This window comes from Vulpes lagopus, chromosome 3, assembly GCF_018345385.1.
Source record: "Vulpes lagopus strain Blue_001 chromosome 3, ASM1834538v1, whole genome shotgun sequence".
NCBI lineage: Eukaryota > Metazoa > Chordata > Mammalia > Carnivora > Canidae > Vulpes > Vulpes lagopus.
This window is the reverse complement of record NC_054826.1, coordinates 55,711,474-55,736,903: the sequence shown is the minus strand read 5'-3', so window position 1 is coordinate 55,736,903 and position 25,430 is coordinate 55,711,474. Positions and strand designations below refer to the sequence as shown.

At 35.0% G+C, this 25,430-nt stretch overlaps 1 protein-coding gene across 13 annotated transcripts in view; it reads left to right on the top strand.

Annotated features, from left to right (window-relative positions):
* CCSER2 (coiled-coil serine rich protein 2) overlaps nucleotides 1-25,430 on the top strand; it is a 186,111-nt gene that overhangs the window by 105,654 nt on the left and 55,027 nt on the right. For 12 of the 13 annotated variants that reach the window (XM_041750642.1, XM_041750641.1, XM_041750643.1 and 9 more), the window contains one exon: nucleotides 3,813-4,008. In XM_041750642.1, the coding sequence (XP_041606576.1) occupies nucleotides 3,813-4,008 (196 nt within the window). Of the gene's footprint in view, nucleotides 1-3,812; nucleotides 4,009-13,413; nucleotides 13,653-25,430 lie in introns of those variants that run through there. The other variant, XM_041750652.1, reaches the window with a different exon arrangement.

Sequence of the window (25,430 nt, the reverse complement as noted above, 5' to 3'; positions counted from 1 at the left end):
ATTCTCTACCTACTAGTCTAATGTGTGGGTCACAAGCCTTCAGATTAGCACAAAATCACACATTTTAGTAATCAAGAAGCTTGAATAGAAGTGAAGGATATAAGTATATGGGTATGGCCACATAATTTGGGGAGATTCCTTTAAAACTGCAATTAACATAAAGACTCCTAACTCTGGGAACTAGGGAACTAGGGGTGGTGGAAGGGGAGGAGGGCGGGGGGTGGGGGGGAATGGGTGATGTGCACTGAGGGGGACACTTGATGGGATGAGCACTGGGTGTTTTTCTGTATGTTGGTAAATTGAACACCAATAAAAATTAATTTATTAAAAAAATAATAAAAAATAAAAAGAGAAGGAATGAGATCCTAAACAAAAGTAAAAAAAATAAAAAAAAATAAAACTGCAATTAAGGAGGGACGCCTGGGTGGCACAGTGGTTTGGTGCCTGCCTCCAGCTCAGGTCGTGACCTGATCGAGTCCCATGTCAGGCTCCCTGCATGGAACCTGCTTCTCCCTCTGCCTGTGTATCTGCCTCTGTCACTGTGTCTCTCATGAACAAATAAAATAATAAAATGAAATGAAATAATAAAATAAAATAAAATATAAAAAAATAAAACTGCAATAAGGATTATGCAGTGATGTGATTATTAGGTGTGTGGATTGAATATCAGGTGCCGCTAATGTATGGATTCAATTTAAATGGGTTTTAAAAAATGCTTGTCTCTTAGAGATTCACTTTTTTTTTAAGTTATTCTGATCCCATTTTGGAGGGGATGATTTTATTGGTTATACTTACAGAACAATATTAAATAATATTGGTAATGGTGGACATTTCTTTCTCATGCTTCTGTAACTATTGAACTTATTTTTGCCTTAACCATACCTGTATTTGTTCAGTATTCAATAGTCTACCTAGCCTATGGTCAGCTACATAGAATCTGCCTTTGCTAACACGCTGCTAACCATCCAGTGTATTGCCTAAAACAGCATGCAGTCTTCTGTTGCATTCACCGTCTAAGTTCTCTACCAGAAATCCACAATTGTTAAAATCTGTATACAAATACAGATTAATGCCTGTCAACTTAATATGAGTATTGTGTTCAATAATTCCTCTATTGTCTCATGTTTATTTTTCTTTACTTTCTTTATGTATTCATCCCTGGGTTTCTGCTTGCACTCTTGGAAAGTGATTTTACCTCTCATTCTGTTTCAAATGTTCAGATTCAAATGTGTGTTTTCATTTCAAATGTTCAGATTCAAATGTTCAGATTCAAATTCATCCTTTCAGAATGTGGAATCTCAAAATCTTCATTATCTTTCTATTCTATTTTTTTCCTTTCCTGCTTTTAATAGTGTCCTCTTATTTCCTGAAAATAACCCCTGTTACCTATTTGCTTTCTGTTCCACCTTTGTCTTCTTTTGCCTCTTGATCTTCTCAGTTATCTTCTTTTTATCCAGCAAAGTTCAGTAAGGTGTTATGTTATTTCCAATGTATTGTCAGATGGTTTTACACCAAACACTCAAGTATAAACAAATCATGTAAAATTTACCAATTTGGGAATATAAGTGAAGGTTATATGGCATAATAGTGTTTTTTTTGACACTTATATTAGAAAATTTTTTCAATATAAAGAAGTTGGAAATTATTTATAGTAATAATAATAATACAATAGCAATTAGTTTTTATTTAACATCTACTATATATCAGGCACTGTTCCACGCACTTTAACATATATTACCTCATTTTAGGCTTATATCAACCTAATGAGGTGTAAGTACTCTTATAATCATCATAATAGAGATCAAGAAAATGAAGGATATATAAAGTAGGCTTGTCCGGTTACTAGCTAGTAAGTGACAGAGCTGAGATTTGAACTCAGGTTTCTGTGTAGGCAATATAATGGCCCTGCTTTCAGAGGGCTTGTGATCTAATTAGAAGTGTGATAGGTATATGGATTTCTTTAATTTGTACTAAATAAATTAAGGATCCTAAAGTGCTAATTTTAACTAGTTGAGGGAATCAGCAAGGGCTTTTAGAGGAAGTAACATTTTAGTATGCTGAGAACATGTAAGTTTCATTTTAGGTCTCATGGTAGAAGTATTTGAAATGCAACCTAAGGTAGATGAACTTTATTTGGTGTGCACTGGAAAACATTGAGAGTTAAAGAAATTATGGCCCAAAGACATTACATGTATTTTCAGTAGCTAGTTACTGTCTAGTCAGGATTTAAACCTTAATCTTAGGCAAGAGGTGCCTCTTTTATACCATTGTAGTTTTCTAGATACCAAATCTTTGATCCTGTATTATTAGTGATAAAGATTTGTGACTCCTCCTTTGAAAGTTTTTAATTCATTAGTTCCTTGCATGTGGTTGATATTTAGTCAACCTAAAATAAGCCTTATTCTGTACCTTATTCTCATATTTAGATTGCTGACCAGTCTCCTTCAGTCTCTTCCTCGCTAATCTTTATTTTATTCACTTGATTACATAGAAAGTAAAGTTTAATTTGATTATTAACTGGGACTTTTTAATGTGACTGCTTCTAGATTATAATTTTAAAAGTAGTACTTTTTATGTCACAGCTAAAGAACTTTAGAATTTCAGCAATGGAAGCTTAAAAAGAAACAACATAGTGCTTAAAATCCATGTTCCTTAATCATTCAGTGAAAGCAATAACAAAGATAAATAACAAGTAAAAAGCCTCCTGGTCTCTGATACAGAGGAAAAGAATACATGGTCTGTGTCTTCATGAAGTTTATAATTTGGCACAGATTGCAAATGAATACAGTATACTATGTTAAGTACTATGGTGGGGCATACTAGAAGGGTCTATGAAGGACACCTGTGGAAGTACCAAGCCCTGCTTTGGGGGATTAGGGAAGCTTTTCCTGAGGAAATGCCAACTACTTTAAGATGAAGAGGAGTTATCTTCTCCAGATCAAGTGTGCAGTGGAGGGCAGGCTGGGCAGCCTGGCCAGGAGTACAGAGAGATTGATACAGGTTTGGAGATGAGGGAGATTGTAGTGTGCTTCAGGCAATCTCAGATAATTGGCTGTGGATTAAGAAGTCCGTTTGAGGGAGGCAGATGTGTTGAAGGATGAAGTTAAAGAATAAATTGGATTCAAGCTATCTGTGGCCTCATAAGCCATATTTAAAGAGTCTCCTTGTCCCTGGAAAACATGCCTTGCACTTTGTACCATTGCTTTTCATTTTCTTTTTCCAGAAAGCCTTCACTTTTCATTCCATCATATTCAAACCTGATGCTTTTATAGTTCATTCCAGGTTCTTTCCTGTCCAAGAACCCTTCCAAAGTATGTCAACTTTTTTCTCTGAAAACTTCTCTTTATATGCCAGATGACTCCATATTTTTGTTTTACTGCCTTGCTAACTTATTATTGCTGTCTTTTTTTTTTTTTTTATCATGCCATGTATCGCTTGGCCAATTAAAGTCAAAAGCTAAAGAGCAGATGATCTATTCAAACAAGGAAAATAAATATAATTTTTTTTAGGCAAGGCCTGTCCCTAGAGTTTTTTGTTTCTCTTCTTATGTCCTAAGGAATAAGGTTTATTCATCAATGTGTAAAATACACAAAAAGGGGGAGGAGTACAGAAGATAATTGTGTTAATGAGAACTAGAACTGATTAGAAATTTTGGTAGAAACAAATTGAGTGTCTGAGTTAAGCAAAATCAAAGGCTATGGGATAATGATGAATGATTTGTAATAATCTCTGCAATAATTTCATTACCCTATTTCTTTCTGAAATTATATTGTATATCTTTTCCCTCCCAACTTTTTCCCCTGCCCTTCTAGAGGCTCTCCCTATAGAGAATCTCCTTTGGGTCATTTTGAAAGCTATGGAGGGACCCCCTTTTTCCAGGCTCAGAAGATGTTTATAGATGTACCTGAAAATACAGTGATACTGGATGAGATGACACTCCGGCACATGGTCCAAGATTGTACTGCTGTAAAAACTCAGTTACTCAAACTGAAACGTCTGTTGCATCAGGTGAGTATATATGAACATTTTTAGCTCTAATATTTTGAATTGCAAAATGGATTGACTTTACTTTTTTTTTTTTAAGTTAACTGGGTTTCTAATGTCTTCAAATTTCTGTAGAAATAATGCATGTAAATAGTATATAACTTTGGTGGGAGAAAACAAAATAGGATTTTGCATAATGCTCTCAGTACAATCTCCAACATTTATGAAATGTGTGATATTTTTTAGTAACCCAATTTTTCTCCTATATTCTTTTTTTATTTTTATAGTACCTACATTATAAGGTTGTTGACAGAATTAGAAATAGTAGTTGTAAATTTAGAGATCTAATACCTGAAGTATAGTATTCAGGCAGTTAGTCATCAGTGGCTGCTACTATAATTTCAGCTGAGTAGGAAATAAACAGCAGTTTTTACTTATATAATCATAGTCATATAAATTAACTTTTATTTGAAACCTTCAAGTTTAGTCTTCCTCAGTCTTTTCATTTTTCACTTGAGAAAATCTAGACTCAGCAGTGATAGGACTTGTCCAAAGATACAGGGTGAGCTGATGGTAGAACCTGGTTTCTCATTCAATAGTACATTTTTTGTCTGAATATAGGTCAGATACATAGCAGAAAACTAAGGAATAAAACACTAATTTAAAATCATGAATATGTTTTGGTTAGTTTTAAACCTATTTTTATTTGTTGTAGACTAGCCACATTTTGCTTAAAATTATGGTTGAGGAAGAACAGTCTAGCTTTTCTGCTGAACTTACTTTCTGGATTACCTTTGTCAGGCTTGTATGTTACAGCTTCTTAGGAGCAGGGACCAATTCTAATAATTTCTGGTGTCCATCAAAACTAAACTCTTGATATATGCTCAGTTAAGGCTAGCCGAAGTGAAATACAGTCCCTGTGTTAGTAATAGTAATGATGTTTAGTATAAGTATCCTGTTAAAGTCATGTAAATTGTTTTATAGATACTTAATTAGGGATTTTTTGGACTGGTCTTCTCCATTCTTTATGGATGTTGGATTACTTTTTGAAAAGAAACCTTTCTAAATGCTAGCTAGGAACAAGAAAGGGGAAGATCTTTTTCAGGTCTGAGATTCTTGGACTTCTCTAGAGGCAGAAAGAGATTTTATGATTGAAATATCTAGACATAGAGCATAGAATTTTAACTGTAACTAGGAGATAGACTGGTTTATAGTGTTTCTCTGCTCATTAGTCTGGGGAGATTTTTCTCATCAGAAGCTTCAGAGTCAAAGGAAGAGAAAGCAGAAGGTGTGGGGAATGGCTAAAATATGTTAGGTATCTACTTTGAATCAGTCATTGTATATACCACATAGCCTCTTTTGTGTCTGGGTTTATTGCCCTGAAGCATGAAGCATGATAAATACCAGCTAATCAGACCAGGCGTAATGGGAAAAGTAGCATGATTCAGGAGAGAAATACATGAATTGATAACCAGTGATAACCACCATAAAAATAGAAAACTTTTTTAAGAAAAACTGTAACTCTCTTAATAGCTCTTTTCTGTCATTGTATGACTTCCGAAGTTTTATAGTAAACACTGGTCAAGTTAACTTTACTTTTTGTTTATGCAGTGAAAAAATTATGAGAAGAAAAGTTGCAGAATTTTTTTAGGGCACCTTTGAAATTTCCCAAAATGGTAATAGAAATTAAAAGCTGAATGAGTCTAAGGTTTCATATAACTACCTCTATTTTTTCCCTATTCAGTATTACTAAATTTAAAGAAATTCAGTGTGATATAGTTTTTAAAAATTCACATAGTATTCAGAGACAATAAAAATGCAGTATTTTTGTCCTTCTCTCCATGTCAGCCAACCATTCTAGTCTGAACAGATAACCATCTGAAGATTTCTCTGGAGCTATCATGTAGGGCCTTCCTTTTGTCCTAATTCTGGGATTGGGTTCACTGTTTTTTGTATACCTTCTTTTTTGTTTGTTTACTCCCTCATTTTGCGAGAGTATATCTTTACTTTCTAAGAGTGGGCAAATGGATGGTAAATTTTTTTTTTAGTTACTGCTTTATGGAAAATTTCTTTTGTCTACTCTAATATTTGATATTAATGGTTTGGCAGGAGTAGAAATGAATTTTCCCTTAGAAATCATTACTTTTCTAGGATTCAGGTTGTCCACTGGGAAGAGTCTACATTCTGATCCATTTTACATCTTATGTTGCCTGTTTATGTTATCTCTCTGAGGGATTTGTAATCTTTTTTTTTTTCTGGCACTTTAATCTTTTATTTCTGGCATTATGTAATTTCACAATGATGTCCTGAGATTTGAGTTTTGTTGTAGTTGTTTGTATATTTCCCTCTTAATATATGAGTAATTTAGTAGACTCTTTAGAGATTCATATAGTGTGAAATTTTCTTATTTCTATGATTTTTTTTTACCCCATTTTCTCTGTATCTTTCTGGAATTCTTATTAATTGCTAACTAGGACTTCTGAATTGATACTTAGTCTTTTATCTTTTTCTTTCATACTTTCCTTTGGATTTGATTATCTTTTCTGGTATAGTTCTTCAATATCATTTTCCAGCTCTCCATTTCTGTTGAATTACTTATCTTGGCAATTGTATCCTCAGTTTCCAAAAATTCTTTATTATATTCCATTCCTTATGTATATAATTTAATTTTTGTTTTGTCAGTAACTATATTGAGTGTTTCTGTTAGGTTTTGTTAAGATTTCTCAGGTTCCTTGAATTACATCTCTTTTCTAAGTAGTCATTTTGTTCTTTGTGTTTATTTTGGTTTCTTTTGGAATCTTTCCTCAAATATCTAATGATTATTTGTTTATTAATATTTAAAAGTGAGGAACTAAAAAATTGATTCAGGGCTCTTTGTACGTGGGCTGGGCTGGTCAGCCGGCTGGCCTGATTTTGTATTACTGGATGGATATTGGGAAACCTTCAATATCTAGTGAGCAGAGGATTTTTCCTTCTTAGTTCTATTTTCTCCAGAAAGGCAACCTGATTTTTTTTTTTTTTTTTTGCTTGGAGTAGAGATAGAAGACTGGAAGTTGGTTCTTGCCTTATGCTGACTTCCAGTTAATTCCCATCATAAAACATGCCTTCCTCCCCAGTCAGGCTCTGTGCTCAGTGGAGAGTGTGATTCTCCCTCTCTCTGTGTCCCTCCCCCCACTTGTGTGTGCTCTCTCCCTCAAATAAGTTTTTTTTAAATCTTTAAAAAAGATTGGATTAAATTTATAGAAAGGAAACTAAAAAGAAACTATTAATGAAAATATAAATAGCATAAAAATGATTTCTGTAGCCTAATTCTTAAGTGGAAACAACAGAATTTTATAGAGCTCCTAAGAACTTTACATATAATTATGTAAAAGTCCTATTACCTACGACTCAGTAAATGTATGTTAGATTGATTTTAATCCAACAGTTTTGTAATTGCCTTACCTGCCTTAGTTGCTGGTTATTCCTTAATCCAGTGACCTCTCATTGCTGTCTTTATTTTCTTAATCACCAGGACCTGATCAAGAGGCCTTGCTTGATAAAAACAAATAGGAAACCACCTTTGCATTTTCTAGATTACCCCTGAGTGTCTATTACTACTTTGAAGGAATTGCCTTTGAAATTAGTCTGGGTTCTCCAAAGAAAAAGAACCGAGAGAGAGAGAGAGAGAGAGAGAGAGAGAGAGAGAGAAGAGGAGAGATGAGATGAGATGAGATTTATTTTAAGGAATTGGCTCATGTGATTATGCTGGTTGAGAAATCCTAAGATCGGCAGTTGACAAGCTAGAAACCTAGGAGAACTGGTGGTATATAGTTCTAGTCTGAGTCTGAAGGCCTGAGAACCAGGAGAACCAACAGTTAAGTTGCGGAATGAGTCTGAATACAAAGGCAGCAGAAGACTGCTCAAAGGCAGTCAGAGAGTGAATTTTCCTCTACTCCACCTTTTTTTCTATTCAGCCCTTCAGTGGGTTGGATGAGGCCCACCCATATTGGGGAGGCATTCTTTAAGTCCATGGATGGTAGTTTTGATAGAAGCATTGTAAGCAGAGAAGCAAATCCATATCTAGTGTCAATTCCAGTAAGGACAAAACGTTGTCCTTTTCATGATGGAAGTAGCTTAGTGCAATCAACCTGCCACCAGGTAGCTGGTTGATCATTGAAGGAGTGGTGCCATATGAAGGGCTCAATATTGATCTCTGCTGCTGGCGAGTTAAGCACGAAGCAGTGACCATAGCCAAGGTGGCCATGTTGCTGACTCTGTGCATAACCTCCATCTCTACCATCATTGCCATTTTTTTCATGAGCCTGATGGAGGATGACAGAGGTGGCTGGGGAAAGAGGCTGACTGGTATCCGTGGAATGAATCAGAGTATCCACTTAATTCTTTAAATCCTCTTTTGCTGAGGTCACCCATTGGTGAGCATTCGCATGAGACATAAATATCTTGCTATTTTTTGCCCAGAGTTCTATCCATATATACTTCTTCCCCATTCCTTGTCTCCGGTTTTTCAGTCATGTTTCTTCTAAGTCCCTGACCATGGCCTATATATTGGTATATAATTGCATTTCTGGACATTTCTCCTTCTAAGCAGAGTGAACAGCCACATGCAGTGCTTGAAATTCTGTCTACTGGAAAGATTTCCCTTCAGTGCTATCCTTCTGGGATGTACCTGAAAGGAGCTATAGTGTTGCACTGAACACTTTGAGATGTTGTCTGCATATCGTATGGAACCATCTGTTAAATCAGACCTGAGTCTTCTCTTCCTCTGTCAGCTGATTCTAGGAAACTCCCCGTGAAGCCATAGTGTAGTTTGGGAGAGAGAAGGCCGTGTAGCAGGAGTGGGGACAATGGGCATTTGAGCCACTTCTTTCATGTAAGTTATTTGTATCCTTAGGGCCTATTTAGGCCCAGTCAAATTTATACCACTTCTGATTGATGATGGAATGTTTCTGTGCACCCACAACTTTATGAATTTGTGTGTCAGATAATAAATACCCTGTTCATGATGGGCAGCTCAGGTAGCATGGTAACTTGGTGGCTCAAGATTAAGCATTCAGTCACTACTAAGACACAGTAACAGGCCAAAAGCTGTATCTCCAAAGGACTGTAGTTATCTGCAGAGGATGGCAGGGCTTTGCTCCAAAATCGTAAGGGCCTGCACTGAGACTCATCTTTCAAGGGCCTGCTGTAGTCTCCAAATGGTATCCCTATCTGTCACTGAAACTTCCATACCATACGATCCATGGAGCAGAGCAGCTTGCACAGCAGCCTGGACCTGTTGTAGAACCTCCTGGGTCCTACTCAAAACTAGCAGCTATTTGGGTCACTTGGTAAATGGGCCAGAATAACACATCCAAACAAGGAATATGTTACCTCCAAAATCCAAACATGCCTACTAGGTACTATACATCTTTTTTGGTTATAGAAAGATATAGATAGTGACTTATTCTTCACCTTAGAAAGGATATTGTGACATGCCCATGGTCCTTACTCCTTCTTGCTGCCCCCTTTTTCTACAAATAATTGTTTATATTCCTTTTGTGTTCCTGGCAGTTAAGGGTAAATTGATGATTGGACAGTGCTATTCAGAGTAGCTCATACAAGTGTTTGTTATTAGTCCATGGAGAGTTAAAGTAGCTCTTGCCAGAATAGAAAACACATTTCATCCTTCTTATAGAAATTCTTGCTATCAAAGAAAAAACTGAACCAAAACTTAAACTGTGTTTAGTGACTAGTTGATTTATAGTTTGGTGCAAGCTTTTTTGCGTATCACAGACAGAATATAGTTTGTACCAGAAATGATCTGCAAATCAAACTGTAAATCACACTGGTGAAAGTTACTATCCTTACTTGTGAAAGAAAAGTCCAGGGAATGAAAAAGATATGCAATCAAGTATTACACTAGAGGTATCTTTACGTGGTATATGAAATAGAAAAATTGATCTGGGAATGGAGATGAAAAAATTCACTCTATGGCATTATGGAGATGTGAAACTGTAAGCTGAATTTGTTAGGTGCAGAATTTGGGGGAAGATAGTATGAATATAGTTATAGTTATAGGTTCTTGAGAGCATGAGCTACATTTGTCATAATGACTATGGGAAAACCCATGAGTATGTAAGATAATAAAGAGAAAGCCAGAAAAAGCAGTGCTTACCTGATACACTTTGAGGTAACTATTAATACAACTTCTTACTGTAAAAATGTTTATTAAGAAGAATTAAGCATTTATACTGCATTTATATTGGGATCTGTATTTCAGTAACTAAGTCCTTAATGAAATAGGGTGGAAGTTTGCTGAAGAATGCCAGCAAATAAATGTAGAAAGTGTGATAAAATTAGAGAAACATTATTTTACAAACCCTAAAGAAATTTCTGCTTTATGCCAAGATTATTAGTTGTTGTTATAACTGTTAGATAAATGGGCAGTGGGTTCCTAGTCAGTTAGTGTGTCAAAATAACATCATATAAATTATTTGTAGTTACAAGAGAAAAACATACTTGTTCACTGAAGAGATGAAACTGTCATTACCCCAATCCTGAGATGGTTTTCCCATTATTGAGTTGAGTTATCCTGAGAGTATGTATCTGCTCATGTGATACATGTAATTGTGCATACTATATTCTAGCAAAACCATTTAATTTTAATTCCTCAAGCCATTGCTTAACAACTTCCTTTTTATACAAGAAAAAGAGAGGAAGGAACCAGACAAATTCACATTTGGAAATTCTGTAGGAAAAATAGTAATATTCTTTTTAGCTTATTAGTGTCCAAAAAGTTGGTGCGGGGAGGTGAAAGTGCTACACTGAAAGAAATTTAAGGGACAACTAGATGTAATGTGAGATTCTAAATTTATATTTGTTTGACAGATCAACTATGGCAGACATTTTTGGCCCATTGAGGGAAGTTTGAATATGGCTTATATCTTAAATGAGGTAAAAATTTTCTGAAATGGAAAGATAGAGATTGTTGACTAAAGGCATGTTATAAAACAGTATATGCATTAGAATCATATATATTAAAAAAAAAAAGAATCATATATATTTACATATATCTATATATGTGTATCTCCAGAAGGAAATGCACTAAGGTGTTAATAGTGATGATAACTGGATGGTGAGCTTGCGATGTTTTTTTTTTCTAAATCTACATTGTTTCATTTCTAAATTTCTATAATATGTATTTACTATTTTGGAGAAAAAAAGTTATTGAAATAGTACACATCCTATTCAAAGATCAGTTTGTAATGGGTTATGGTTTCATTGTAGGATGTTAGAGAAGAAGCAATAGTGATAGGCTTAGGGCAGATTGTAAAGGGCCTGTGGGCCACAAAAGGTGCTTGAACATTACTCTTTAGGCAGTAGTAAGCCAGATGAGTGGCCTGGCCTGCTTGGTATTTTAAAAATATTATTCGAAGAGATTTTCAGAAAATGAATATCAGAGGGAATGGGTTAAATCATAATATTTAGGAGAGTGTTTCAGAATCCAAGTTTTAGCCTAAATTTGTTAAATTTAATTGCTTTGAAAATAGTTAAAGTTGTGTTCTCTTTCATGCATATGTCCTACAGAATTGTGTATGTAAAACTTTTATGTAGTTGTCTGTATTGCATACCGAGCATTTTTCTAATGCACATTATCTCTAGTCATTGAAAAGTAGGTGAAACTTGCTTTATCTCACAGCTGAAGAAGCTGAGGCTCAGAAAGCTAATTAGTGAGGCAGCTGGGTAGCTCAGTTGGTTAAGTGTCAGACTCTTGATTTCAGCTCAGGTCATGATCTCAGTGTCATGAGAGCGAGCTGCATAGGGCTCTGAGCTCAAGGAGGAGGAAGAGTCTGCTTCTCTCCTTTCCCCTCTGGTCCCCCAGCCCCCCCCCAACACTCCCTCCCTCTGCCCACAGGCTCGCTCTCCAAAATAAATAAATAAATCTTAAAAATAAAAGATAGCTAATTAGTTATAAAACTAGGATTTGGGGATCCCTGGGTGGCGCAGCGGTTTGGCGCCTGCCTTTGGCCCAGGGCGCAATCCTGGAGACCCGGGATCGAATCCCACATCGGGCTCCCGGTGCATGGAGCCTGTTTCTCCCTCTGCCTGTGTCTCTGCGTCTCTCTCTCTCTCTCTGTGACTATCATACATAAATTTAAAAAAAAAAATTAAAAAAAAAATAAAACTAGGATTTTTTTTTTTACCTCAATCTTCATGATTGCAAGGCCTGTTGCACACAGTGGCATTCTTAGGCGATTCACTGGGGGACGACAGGGAGAGGAAGGAAAATGTGAAGGCAACTTCTAGCTATCACATCACCCTGCATCCCCTCAGCCAATCCCACAGCTTTGGAATTTTTATTAAATAGGCCTCTATATTTAAGCATTCACCTGAACAGAGTTCTCGTTGCACACAATGAGAAAATTTTAAAATTTAAAATTGTAAACCATTGTATTTGGCCTTTGATCTGGTTTTTGTTATATGTAGTTCAAGGTTATTTCACAGTTTAAGCAACACTTTCATGTCCCTATTTTCTTTATTACAATGACACCATGGGACAGAGAGGATTGCAGTAATCTTATTTTAATGACAGAGCAGTGAGATTCCCAGATTTAATTATTTTTATTAAGGTCACACAGTTGCATTCTAATGCAGAATGATTTTTAAACTAAGGGCTTTTGAAATCTTTTAGCTTAGCACTTAGTGTGTTGCCTAATTTAGGGAATTTTAAATAAGAATTTTGATCTGATCTGAAGAACATGGGGACATACAGAAAAAATAATTTTTAGTGTTTTGTCTCCTTTAATTCTGTATGTCCTGTTTCAAACACTTGAAGCATAATATACATGTAGAGAAGGGTATAGTTAATAAATGTCTATTTCAGTTTTCACAAACTGAAAATATACATGTAGACAGCACCCGATAAGAAATAGAACATTACCAAAACCCCAAACAGAAGCATCCACTGTCCCTCATTTTTAATGACTATTGATTTTTGAAAACAGATTTGTTTCTTTATGTTTGAACTTTATATAAGTGAAATTATTTATACTCTATTGTATTTGGCTTCTTTTGCTCAACATTTTGTTTGTAAGTCATCCATTTTCTGCATTCATTCACATTGCTATAAATAAGAATATTATATGATGTGAATATACACAGTTTATTTGTTCTACAGTTAATATTTAGCAGTTTTTTAGTTGGGATTATTATGAATAATGCTGCTATAATATTGGTGAACATATGTGATATGTGCATTTTTGTTGTGTCTATGTGAGTGGAATGGCTGATTCATAAAGTATGTAGATATTCAGCTTTAGTATGTAGTACAAAAACAGTTTTCCAAAGTTGTTATGCTCATCCATTTTCTTGCCTCTCATTTCTTTTTATTATTTTCCCTGTTTGCTTTTATCACATTATCATTGTCAGTATCTCTTTTGACCCTAGGGTAGGAAGTGAAGACTCTTAAAATGGAATAATGAGAAGAGCATGATGACACCTCTGACATTTTCTTTGGGATTGTAAAATAATTGATCCTGATGATTCATACCCTATCTACCTGTTTGGGGGATAAAAATTAATGTATAATTGTGTTTTATGAACTGTCAAGTGTAAATACAAATGTTTTATTTAATTATTTCCTTTCACCTTCGATGTTGAGAATAAAACCAGCAATTTTTCCCTCATATAATGCTCCTGTCTGCCCTCTACCATCACTCTTGCTCTCTGTGTGAGTGTGTGTGTGTGTGTGTGCGCGCGCATGTGTGCATGCGTGTGTTCAGGAGCAGCGGCGGCAGCAGCAGCAGCAACAGCATCCTAGGTGAGTGTACTGAATTAAGGAGCTGCTGAAATAATGCCTTTTGATCGTGGAGAACCACAGAAAAGCCAGGGAATGCATGCTTCTCTATCTCCAGACTTCTTTCATCATTCTAGGAGAAAAAAAAGTTTATGAAATCTACATGGAAAGCACATAACAACATAAGGGTACGGTTAAATGAGTAATGTGAACAGGTTTATACTTAATACCCAGGCTAATAAATGAGGCATTGAGAAGCTCCTGTATATTCATTCCTTCGGCATGAAGGAATGGCAGTGCCGTCTCTTCCAGAATCTAGCATTTCCCTTGTCTGTTAATTTTTAACCATCTATATTTGTAGTCCTGTGGATACTAGTTTTGTTGCTTCTTCTTTTTTTTTTAAGATTTTATTTATCCATTTGTGAGAGAGAGAGCACGCACATGAGTGGGGAGGTGGGGAGAGGGAGAAGCGGGCTCCCCATGGAGCAGGGAGCCCAATGCAAGGCTTCATCCCAGGACTCCAGGATCATGACCCCAGCTGAAGGCAGACACTTAACCATCATGCCCTGAGCCAAAGGCAGATGCTTAACCGCTGAGCTACCCAGGCGTCCCTCATTTTTCTTCTATATGAATAATCATATAGTGAATCCAGTACTAAAACTATTAAGAGTCCACTCTTTTTCCTCTGACGTGCAGTGCTGGTCCATATAAGTGATACTATCCCTGTTTCAAGAAACACAATCTAACTTTTATAGTAGGGCTTGATAATGCATTATCATGGTTCCCTATCTTGTTCTTCTGTTTAAGTATCTTAACTATGCTAAAGTCTTTTGTTTTTTCATAAAATGTTGGAATCATTTTGTTGAGTCCTATGAAAATTGTTTTGGAATTTTAATGGGAATAACAATGAACTGATAATAGATCAATTTCAGAAAGAATTAACATCTTACAATATTTAGACTTACTATCCAAAACCATGATATATAGGTCCATTGATTCAATTTTAAGAGGTATTGTTAATAAAGTTTTATAGTTTTATTTAAAAAACTTGTATAATTTTTTTAGATTTATTTCCAGTTCTTAAAAGTTTTTGTTGCTATTTTAAGTCCTATCATTTTCTAATGGATTGTTACTGGTTTACAGAAATGCAATAGGCTCTTGATATAAAGAGTTTGTATCCAGCAACCTAGATACAGTTATTACTTATTTAATAATTTATCCATAGATTTATTTGGATTTTTTTATTTATATTATCATATAATCTGCAATAATGACAGTTCTTTTTCCTTCTCAGTGTTTGTGTTTTTCCTTGCTTTATGTGCTGGCTGGGAACTCCAGTTTAATACTGAATTGTTCCTGTTTTGCTCCAAACTTAACAGGAGTGGTTTCAATGTTTCAATGTTAAACATGACATTTTACTGTATCCTTTTTGTGGATACCCTTTATGAGGTGAAGGAAATGTGTTTTTTATTTTGTTTTTAATGTTTTAAAAAAAACATTCTCCTTCTTACAAAAACATTTTAAGTACTTTCTTCATTTCATATTTCTTCCCCTGAACAGTATGAGAGTAAGTTGCTTGCTGAAGTACATCACTGCCAAATATTAAATGTATATTTCCTACAAATAAAGATTTTCTCTTGTGTAGCCACAATATAGTCATCAAAATCAGGGAGTGAACACCGATGCATTATTACCATGTAATCTTCACAGCTTGCCATTAGTTATGTCCACTATAGCAAAAAGATCCAGTTTAGAATCACATACTGTTTTTAATTGTCATTGTCTCTGGTTTTCTTCAAACTGCAATACTTCCTCAGTTTTCCCTTAGCTTTGATGACCTTGACACTTTTTAATATTATAGGCCAATTATTCTGCAGAATGCCCCTCAGTTTGGGTTTGTCTGTGTAGCCGTATGATTCAGGTTCTACATCTTCAATAGGGATGTCACAGAGAAACAGCGCTGCATTGTTCTCATTGCCTTTTGCTCATTGTCAGGTGGCTCATGATTTTGGTTTTCTCGTTAGTGATACTACCTTTCATGACTTGATAAAGGTATTGTCTGCTAGGCTTCTCAACTGTAATATTACTCTTTTCCCCTTTATTAGTATTTTGTTGGGAAGAATTTTGAAACTATATAAATATTGTATTCCTTGTCATATTTCCATATAATCCAGTGATTTATTTATTATAATTATGCATATACTCATAGTTCCTTATTTTATGTCATCAAACTGTGAATATAATTTATTTTGATACTCACACTGTCCATGATTTGGAATTTGAGAACTCTTTTGGGTTGGCTTCTTTGTATTTTTGACTTGTACCCATCATTCTTTTAATACTTTTTTGGAAATGTAAGATATCCCATTCTTATTAAATATTTTCCCTATTCCGGGGATCCCTGGGTGGCCCAGCGGTTTAGCGCCTTTCTTTGGCCCACGGTGTGATCCCGGGGTCCCTGGGATCGGGTCCCGCATCGGGCTCCTGGCATGGAGCCTGCTTCTCCCTCTGCCTGTGTCTCTGCCTCTCTCTCCTCTCTCTATGACTATCATGAGTAAATTAAAAAATTCTTAAAAAAAATAGAATCTTTAAAAAAAATTTTTTTCCCCTATTTCTGTCTGTAAACAGCCATTTTTTTCAAGGAACCCTGGTTACTTCTAGTGGAGAATGATATTTAGAAGCCACGATCTGGGGGCTAGGTGTGCTTATTGTTAATGACTTGTCAGTGCCCTTAAGCCCTCTCAGGGCCTGTGAGTATGCATGGATGTATTTGTGGGTGTTTATATGGATACTTCTGACTATATTTCTGTATCTGTCTCTATGTATTGAAGCTGTGGGTTTATTCTCATAAGCTTAATTCCAATGTAAATACAGCATTTCTCTTTTTCTGTGTTTATAATTCTCTCCTCCAACAGTGAGAACTTTGTTTTTTTTTTTTTCTTTAATATGTTTATTCATTTCATCAATCCTCTGTGTTCACCTTCCTTACTCTGCTTGGGCTCTGATGCCTTGTCATCCAGCCCCATGGATTTGGACACTCCTTACCAGTCTCACTCTCCATTTGGATGCTTCCTTACTCTGCTTGGGCTTGATACCATATGTCCATTGATACCAGCACATGGACACCTTTCTTGTCCTAGTTGGTTCTGACACCTGACACTAGTTCTTCTCCTGTATAGATGCCCTCTTCAACTGTTTGAGTTCTAGTAGTCCTCTGCCAGGCCACACCATGTGTGTGTGCCCACCTCAGTCTGCTTGGATCCTGGCAGTCCATTCCAGACTGCCCATTAGTGCATGTGCCCTTCTCATTCTACTCAGGCTTGACTCTGCTATCACATCATCCCCTCCTCCCTCTGTGAATGTCTTTTTTACTCCTGTGGACTCTGACATGCCTGGTAAACTGCCCCTCTGCAGGAACATATTCTTTACGTAGGCTTTTTTAGGGTAGAGGCTTATCTTGCTCTGTCTCACCTAATGGCTTGTTCAGGAAGGGAAAAGATAGTGAAGAGGAAGAAGGAGCAAGTTAGAAAAAGAAATTTTATCAGCTTCATTAAGGTAGAATTACATTCAAATAAAGTACACCCATTTTCTTTATACAGTTTACATTTTTTTAAAAAAATTTTATTTATTTATGATAGTCACACACAGAGAGAGAGAGGCAGAGATATAGGCAGAGGGAGAAGCAGGCTCCATGCACCGGGAGCCCGATGTGGGATTCGATCCCGGGTCTCCAGGATCGCGTCCTGGGCCAAAGGCAGGTGCTAAACCGCTGCGCCACCCAGGGATCCCTATACAGTTTACATTTTGATAAATATGTCTACATTTGTAGATAAAGAGTATTTTTATAGCTGCAGAAATCCTCTTATTTCCCTTTGGAGACTCTCAAACCTGTCCCAGGGAGCCATTGCTCTGTGTCCTGTTACTAAGTTTTGTCTTTTCTAGAAATTTATCTAAATGAGATCATCCAATGTGTACTCTTTTTGTTTCTGGGTTCTTTCACTAACGATCATGGTTTTGATATTCATCTATGTTATTGAGGTTATCAGTAGTTCATTCCTTTTTATTACTGAAGAGCATTTTGTGTATGTATACATATACACATATATAGATACTACAACTTTGTTTTTACTCATTTACCTGTTGATAGACCTTTGAGTTGTTTTTAGTTGTGGGATAATTGGGATAATGCCAAATTTCTAGATATTAATGATGAAAATTAACAAAAATGAATGTAATTTCAAAAAATAATAAGTGAATTTAGACCAGTTCTTCCACTTGTTTGTTGTGTGGTCTTGGACAAATTACCTATAAAAGATACAGAGAATATAATAGCTCCTATTTTGGGACTGTTGTAAAGAATACATGAGGAAATTTGGATAAAGTGCTAAGCATAATGTCTGATACATGGAAAACAATGAATAAATGTGAGGTATTACTAACAATATATAAGATGTGTAAAATAAAAAATGTGAAGGTCAGGGATTTTTAATTGCATTGCTCAAAATTTTATGTGGCTACTCAAAAAGCTAATTCCATTTACTTTAGTATTCATTTAATTAGTGTTATTCCATCATTTAGTATATTTTATTAAGCATCTGTTGAGTACTAAGCCTATAGTAATAATGAAGATAAAAAGAAAGGCGGCACAATTCTTGTCCTTTTTTTTTTTTAATATTTTATTTATTCATGAGAGACAGAGAGAGAGAGAGAGAGAGGCAGAGACACAGGCAGAGGGAGAAGCAGGCTCCGTGCAGGGAGCCCGACGTGGGACTCGATTCCGGGTCTCCAGGATAATGCCCTGGGCCGAAGGCAGTGCTAAACCGCTGAGCCACCAGGGCTGCCCACAATTCTTGTCTTTTATGTAGTGTTTTCTTCTTAAAATTATACATTACAACTGGCTAGTGGGTTTTGAAATAAATTTTGACCATTGTAACTAGAATTTTTTCCTAATAAAATAGTCTAGGCACTATCAGGGGGCATCACAAGTAGCAAAGACAAATATCACTTTTGAATTTGTTTTTAATGTGATATTTATAACTGTCCACTATCTGTTCATACATCCTTATTTAGATATATACACACATACATGCACACATATTCATGAATATGTATACTTGGTGTGATATGAAATGATTGCTGCATCAATAAAACATTAAATCATTGGTAAATACTCTAAAAGATATTTGTGACATTTTATAAAGACTCCTGCAAAATTTTGTATAAAAGAGTTGAAGGAAATACGTATGTTCTATAAGAAGACTAAGTTTTGCTAAGTGTTGCAAAAATTAACTTACTCCTACGGATATTAATATTGTAACCAAGACAGCTACCTTATAGTCTAGGAAAACATATAAGCATTAAATAATTATAAAAATGTTGTGTTACAAAGGACAAAAGATAAGTTACAAACTGAATAAATGGTTGGAACTTAATAGTTCTTCCCAGTACTATTTTTATAGATGTAATATCATTTTAGTCAAAATCAAAACACCTTTATTTGTGGTATTCATGAAAGTGGCTCCAAAATTGTTAACACCAAAGAGCTTATTCTTTGCATTCTTTGAAAAAGACAAAAAGAGAAAAGGGGGTGGGAGGGAACTCTTTAGAGCAGGATATAGTACTGACACAAATAGAAACATAAAGCAGCAGAAAAAAATAGAAAATGCAGACACATGGGCTGAAGGATCTACTAAAAAACAATTGGACACAGTAGGATTATAAAGTAAATGTTGAGGAAAAACCTATATAGAAGCAGTTATTTAGTTCATACTATAGTAAACAGATGATTTAAAGAGTTTATTTTTTAAATTAAAACAAAGTAGAAGAAATTTATAACTAACATTTTCAAGTGACAAAAGGAACCTATAGGAAAGGATATCCTGACTCAGATACATACAATTTGGTTCAATATGAAAGTCTAAGCAGAAGAAATTTGAAAATAGTGTTTGCTTACAATATTACTAGTCTATCAGTATATAACAATTTGAATGCCAGATTTTTATGTTTTAAAAATATCTTTTTTTCCACCCATTTGTTAGGGTCCCCTCATCTCTGAAGCACTTATTGAAAATCAGGCTTTATACGTTTCTATTTTAGAAATCCTCTCAAATATAGCTTGAATGATTAGATGTTAAATCCCTTAGGTGAATTACAGCATAACTCAAAAATTATTCTCAGTGCACATTGTAGAGTCTATGTGATGTGATTGTTCATCCATATACTTTTGTTTTTAAAAAGAGCAACTTTTCAAAAAGAAAATGAAAAAATCAATCTCTCCTCTTCCTCTACTCCCTTTCCTAGGATGCCTCTTGTGATTATGTTGTAGCATATCTGAAAAACAAGGCAGCTTTGTTGACATCACTGATGATGCTTGTCAGCAGAGATTGGTCAACGCTGCCAAACTTTTTTGTTAGTCATTTCAAGTATCTATGTCCATTGCAGCTGCTCTGGAACTCCTAGGAAGATCCCAGATTTTGCAAACTCATGGAAGAACCACCTGGGTAAGATGGAGTTTGTTATAGGGTTTTCCAATAAGTTAATATGTGGAAGATTCATAATATTAGAACAAAAGTTTATCTTGATGCTATGTCAAAATAGAAAAGTGGAAGATGACTTGCAGACAGCGGTCTCTTAATGCTCTTAGAATAAAGGAAAGTTTATCTTTTTGAATCTTTAATAAAATGTAAATGGCATTTGAGTTAATTAAGGTTAATTGTATTTAGAGTTCAAAAATCCTAACTAGAACCCATAGAAACTGCTGAGACACTTTACTCAATAAAGCAACCCAGTATACATGGACAGTCTGTTAACTATGAATTGCTTATTTTTTGTGTAGTAGTGTGTTGTGGTTATTAGTATTTTGCATCTGTGCATTTGTTAAATATGTTTATGCAAAATATTTAGGACTGTGACAGCATTGTTCAATAAATGTTAGTTTCTTAGTATATGTAATATGAAGCACAACCATCACATGCATGAATGTTACTCAGTTTTTTAAAAAGAGAAAATTTTCTAACCATTCCCCCTCTAATGCTTAAAGAAGCTCTTCCCAATTTTGGTTTGGACACTTTTTATTTGAGTCAAGGTTTAATAGTACTACCATTGGTTAGTGTCAGTTATTTGGAGGGGAGATGGTTTTATTAATTGATTCAGTTGGAGATTTTATTAATGATCTCTAAGGTCTTGTGCTTTGATGGAAATAAATTTTTCCCTCTTTGATTGCCTAAATCTAGACTGCTAGACAGTTTATGTTTAAAAAAATTGGATTTTTTTTCTTTGAGGCATTGTAAATAAACATTAGTAACTCTCAATTGTTTTGGCCTATATTATAAATTTATTTCATTTAGAATAATACTTTTTCAATTTTCAAAAATAGTGGTTTGTGTATGTGCTTTCATTTTGTATTGATTCCTAATCTTGGTACATTAACAATAAAGGATATCTATCTGATACAAGTTCTTTGGATTGTGTCGATGTTTGCTTTTGTATCCTAAAGCAGGAGCTAGAAAACTTTTCCAAAGAAGGCCAGCCACATAGTAAACATTTTAGCTTTTTTCTTTTCTTTTTATTATTATTATTTTTTTAATTTATTCATGAGAGATAGAGAGAAAGAGAGAGAGAGAGAGAGGCAGAGACAAAGGCAGAGGGAGAAGCAGGCTCCATGCAGAGAACCTGATGTGGGACTCGATCCCAGGACTCTGGGATCACACCCCGGGGCTGAAGACGGCGCTAAACCACTGAGCCACCTGGGCTGCCCTACATTTTAGCTTTTTTGGGCAAGAAGCAAAATTGCAGCTCTTAGTCGATATTTATAAAATCATTTAAAATTCAATCATTTAAAAATGTAAAAGCCATTCTTAGCTCATGGACTATAATAAAAATAGACCTCTGGCTGGATTTGTCCTGTGGACCATAATTTATTATTCCCTGGCTTACAGTATGCTCAATTTTTGTGACTTTCTATGTCTGTTTGTAAAGAACATATATTCTCTACATTTAAGGTAGCAGTATTTCTATTATATTAAGCTTTTTAATTGTATTATTTGCACCTTATCCTTACTAAAATTTTCTCTTTGATCTGTGAGTTTCTTAGAGTAGTGTTAGTTTCCTGCTATAATTATAGATTTTTCATTTTATTCTTTTAATGCTATCAATTTTTGTTTTAGTGTCTTTAGGCTGTTATTTAGGTATATAAATGTTTGGAATTGGCACATCATCTTGGTGGAGTGTTTCTTTGATCACTAAAATCTTTTTTTATCCTCGTTAATACTTTTTAATTCTACCTTGTCTCTTGTGTTATAGTAATATTCTATCAGGGTTTTTTTAAGATTTTATTTATTTATTCATGAAAGGCACAGATTGAGAGAGAGGCAGAGACAGAGGCAGAAGGAGAAGCAGGCTCCCTGCAGGGACTCAATCCCAGGACCCCAGGGTCATGCCCTGGGCTGAAGGTGGTGCTGAACCGCTGGGCCACCCGAGCGTCCCTATCTATATTCTATCAGTTTTATTTTTCTTGTGATTGTTAAGATTTATCTGGTGTTACTGTCTCCTTTTGTTTGCTTTTAGTTTTTGTTTTTTTTTTTAAAAGTCTGGTCTTTTATTAATTTTCTAGGGCTGCCATAATAAAGTACAACAAGCTGGGGGGCCATATAACAACAGAAATCTGTTCTCTCACAGTTCTGGAGGCTAGAAATCTGAAATCATGGTGTTTTTAGGGCCATGTGCTCTGAAGGCTCTAGGAGATGAATCTTTTTGGCTTCTTTAGCTTTTGCTGGTTGCTAGCAATTGAGGGCATCCTTTGCCTTGTAGGTGCATGACACCTGTCTCTGCCTCCTATTTTCACATGACCTTCACATTACCTATATGTCTGTGTGTCAAATTTCTCTCTTCTTATAAAGACACCAGTCATATTGGATTTAAGCTTGATGCTAATCCATTATGACCTCAACTTGATGATGACATTTGCAAAAACCTTATTTCCAGGTGAAGTCACAGTCACAAGTTTTGGATTGGCGTGGATTTCTAGGGGGGCACTGTTCAATCTAGTACAGCTATTTTGAGGTGTAACTTCCATACACTAAAAACTAAAATTCAGCCTTTTTCATTGTATAGTCTGTAAACTTGACAAATCCGTACAATTACATAGCTGTTAGAGTCGTCCCCCAAATTCCTTTTTTTTTTTTTTTTTCAAACTTTTGCAGTCAATCCCTATATCCACTGCTAGCTCCCGGCAAGCACTGGATCTTTTTTATGTCTCTGTAGTTTTGGTTTTTCAAGACTATCACATAAATGGAATCATATCTAGTCCTTTGATTCTGGCTTTTTTTCACTTACCATAATTAATTCTAAATTCATTTGTGCTGTCCTCATATTGCTGATCTTTTCTTGCTTTTTGCTGAGTAATATTCCACCATATGCATGTATCATAATTTGTTAATTTATTTACCAGTTGAAGGATTCTTGTGCCACTTTCCAGTTTTTGGCATTTATGAATAAAGCTGCTATAAATATTTCTGCACAGGTTTTCGTGTGCACATGTTTTCATTTCTCTTGGGTAAATACCTTGTTGTAGGATTGTTGGGTTATACGGTAAGTATATATTTAACTTAAGAAACTGCTGGAACTGTTTTCCAAAGTGGCTATCTGATTTTATATTCCTACCAGCGATTGATTAATGAAAGTTGTAGTTGTTTTGCATCTTTGTGCCTGTTTTTCAAAAGCCTTTCATGTAGATGTGCAGTGGTATCCACTGTAAATTGAATTTGCATTTGCCTGATGACTAATGATGTTGAGCATATTTTCACGTACCTAATTTGCTATTTGTGTGTCTTCCTTAGTGTCTGTCATTTTGCCCATGAACAAAAATGTTGTCTTATTGATTTTTGATAGTTATGTATTTCTATGTAAGTACTTAAGCAGACATGAAAATGATGAAACAAACGAATATTGAAAAAAATGGAATTTGCTTTTTAGGTAACTTTGTAGAATAGTGAGTTAATGAAGTCTGTTATAAACCCTAGAGCTTCATATTATTGTTATTTTTGTTGTTACTATTGCTTAAAAAATAGTTAACAGTTTATATTCTTTTTTTTTTTTAAGTTTTTATTTATTTATTCATGATAGACATAGAGAGAGCGAGAGAGGCAGAGACACAGGCAGAGGGAGAAGCAGCCTCCATGCCGGGAGCCTGATGCGGGACTCGATCCCAGGACTCCAGGATCACGCCCTGGGCCAAAGGCAGGCGCTAAACCGCTGAGCCACCCAGGGATCCCCAACAGTTTATATTCTATAAGTTAGACACTATGCTCATTATTTTACTTGAATTATTGCAAATATTTTCTTCCAGTTCATAGCTTCTCTTTTCTGTTAATAGTTTTTTAAAGAGCAGAAATTCTTCTCTTGAAGTCAGATATCTCTTGTGGTCATATCTGTGGTATCATATTTAAGAAATCTTTATCCAACCCAAAATTACAAAGATTTTTCTGTTTATTTGAAGAATTTTTGTGGTTTTAAGTTTAACATACCAGGTCTACAGACTGTTTTGAGAATTTTTATATATGCTGTGAGGTATGAGTGAAGTTTATTTTATTGCATATAGATATTTTAGTACCATTTGTTGAAAAGGCTTTCTTTATTGAATTGCTTTGGTACTTTTGTCAGAAATGCCTTTAAACATATATGTGGGCGTATTGCAGAACTCTGATTTGTTCCTTTGATCAGTTTTTGCCCTTTTGCCAATATCACATTCTCTTGATTACTATAGCTTTATAGTAAGTCTTGATGTAGTATGATGTCTCTCAACTTTATTTTCAAAGTTTGTTTTAGTTCTGTTACCATACCATATAAACTTTAGAAGCAGCTTTTCTATTATTGCAAAAAATTCTAGGAATTTGGTGGAGTTGGGGTACTCATCTGTAGTTGAATTTGTAAAAGAATTGACATTTCAAAACTACTAAGTCTTTAAATTCATTAATAGAATATACCTCGCCATTTATTTGTCATCTCTGATTTCTTCCATTGATTTTTTAAATAGAGAGTTTGTCTATATTTTGTTAGATTTGTACCTAAAAATGTAGGTACAAAAGATTTGTACCTCCTTTTTTAAAATTTTGGATTTTTATTTTTCCCCTTGATTTTGTTTATTTCTTGGATTTTGGTTTAATGTATGTAAATAGAAGTCATTTTTCTAAATTTCAATTTTCAGTTATTCTTCACCATAGAAATAGTAGATTTTTGTATATTGATCTTGTATTTTGTGACATTCTTAAATTCATGTATTCTAGTAATAGTATTGTAGATACTTTAGAATTGCTACAGCTAAAATTATATTACCTGGAGATGGTTTCATTTCTTCTTTCCTAATTGTCTTTTGTATTTTTATTTTTCTTGTCTTACTGCACTGAATAAAATTTTATTTATTTACTTATTCAAATAATATGCCATAAACTCCAGTACAACAGAATGCCTTGTTCCTGGTTTTACGGGTAAAACTTTCAGTCTTTGACTTAATACGATGTTAATTCTGAGGATCGTTTAGATGGATTTTATCAGGTTGAGAAAGTTCCCTTCTGTTCCTAATTTGCTGAGGTTTTGTCCATGAATGGATGCTGAATTTTGCCAGAAACTTTTTCTGTATCTTTTGGGATAATCATATAGATATCTCTTGATA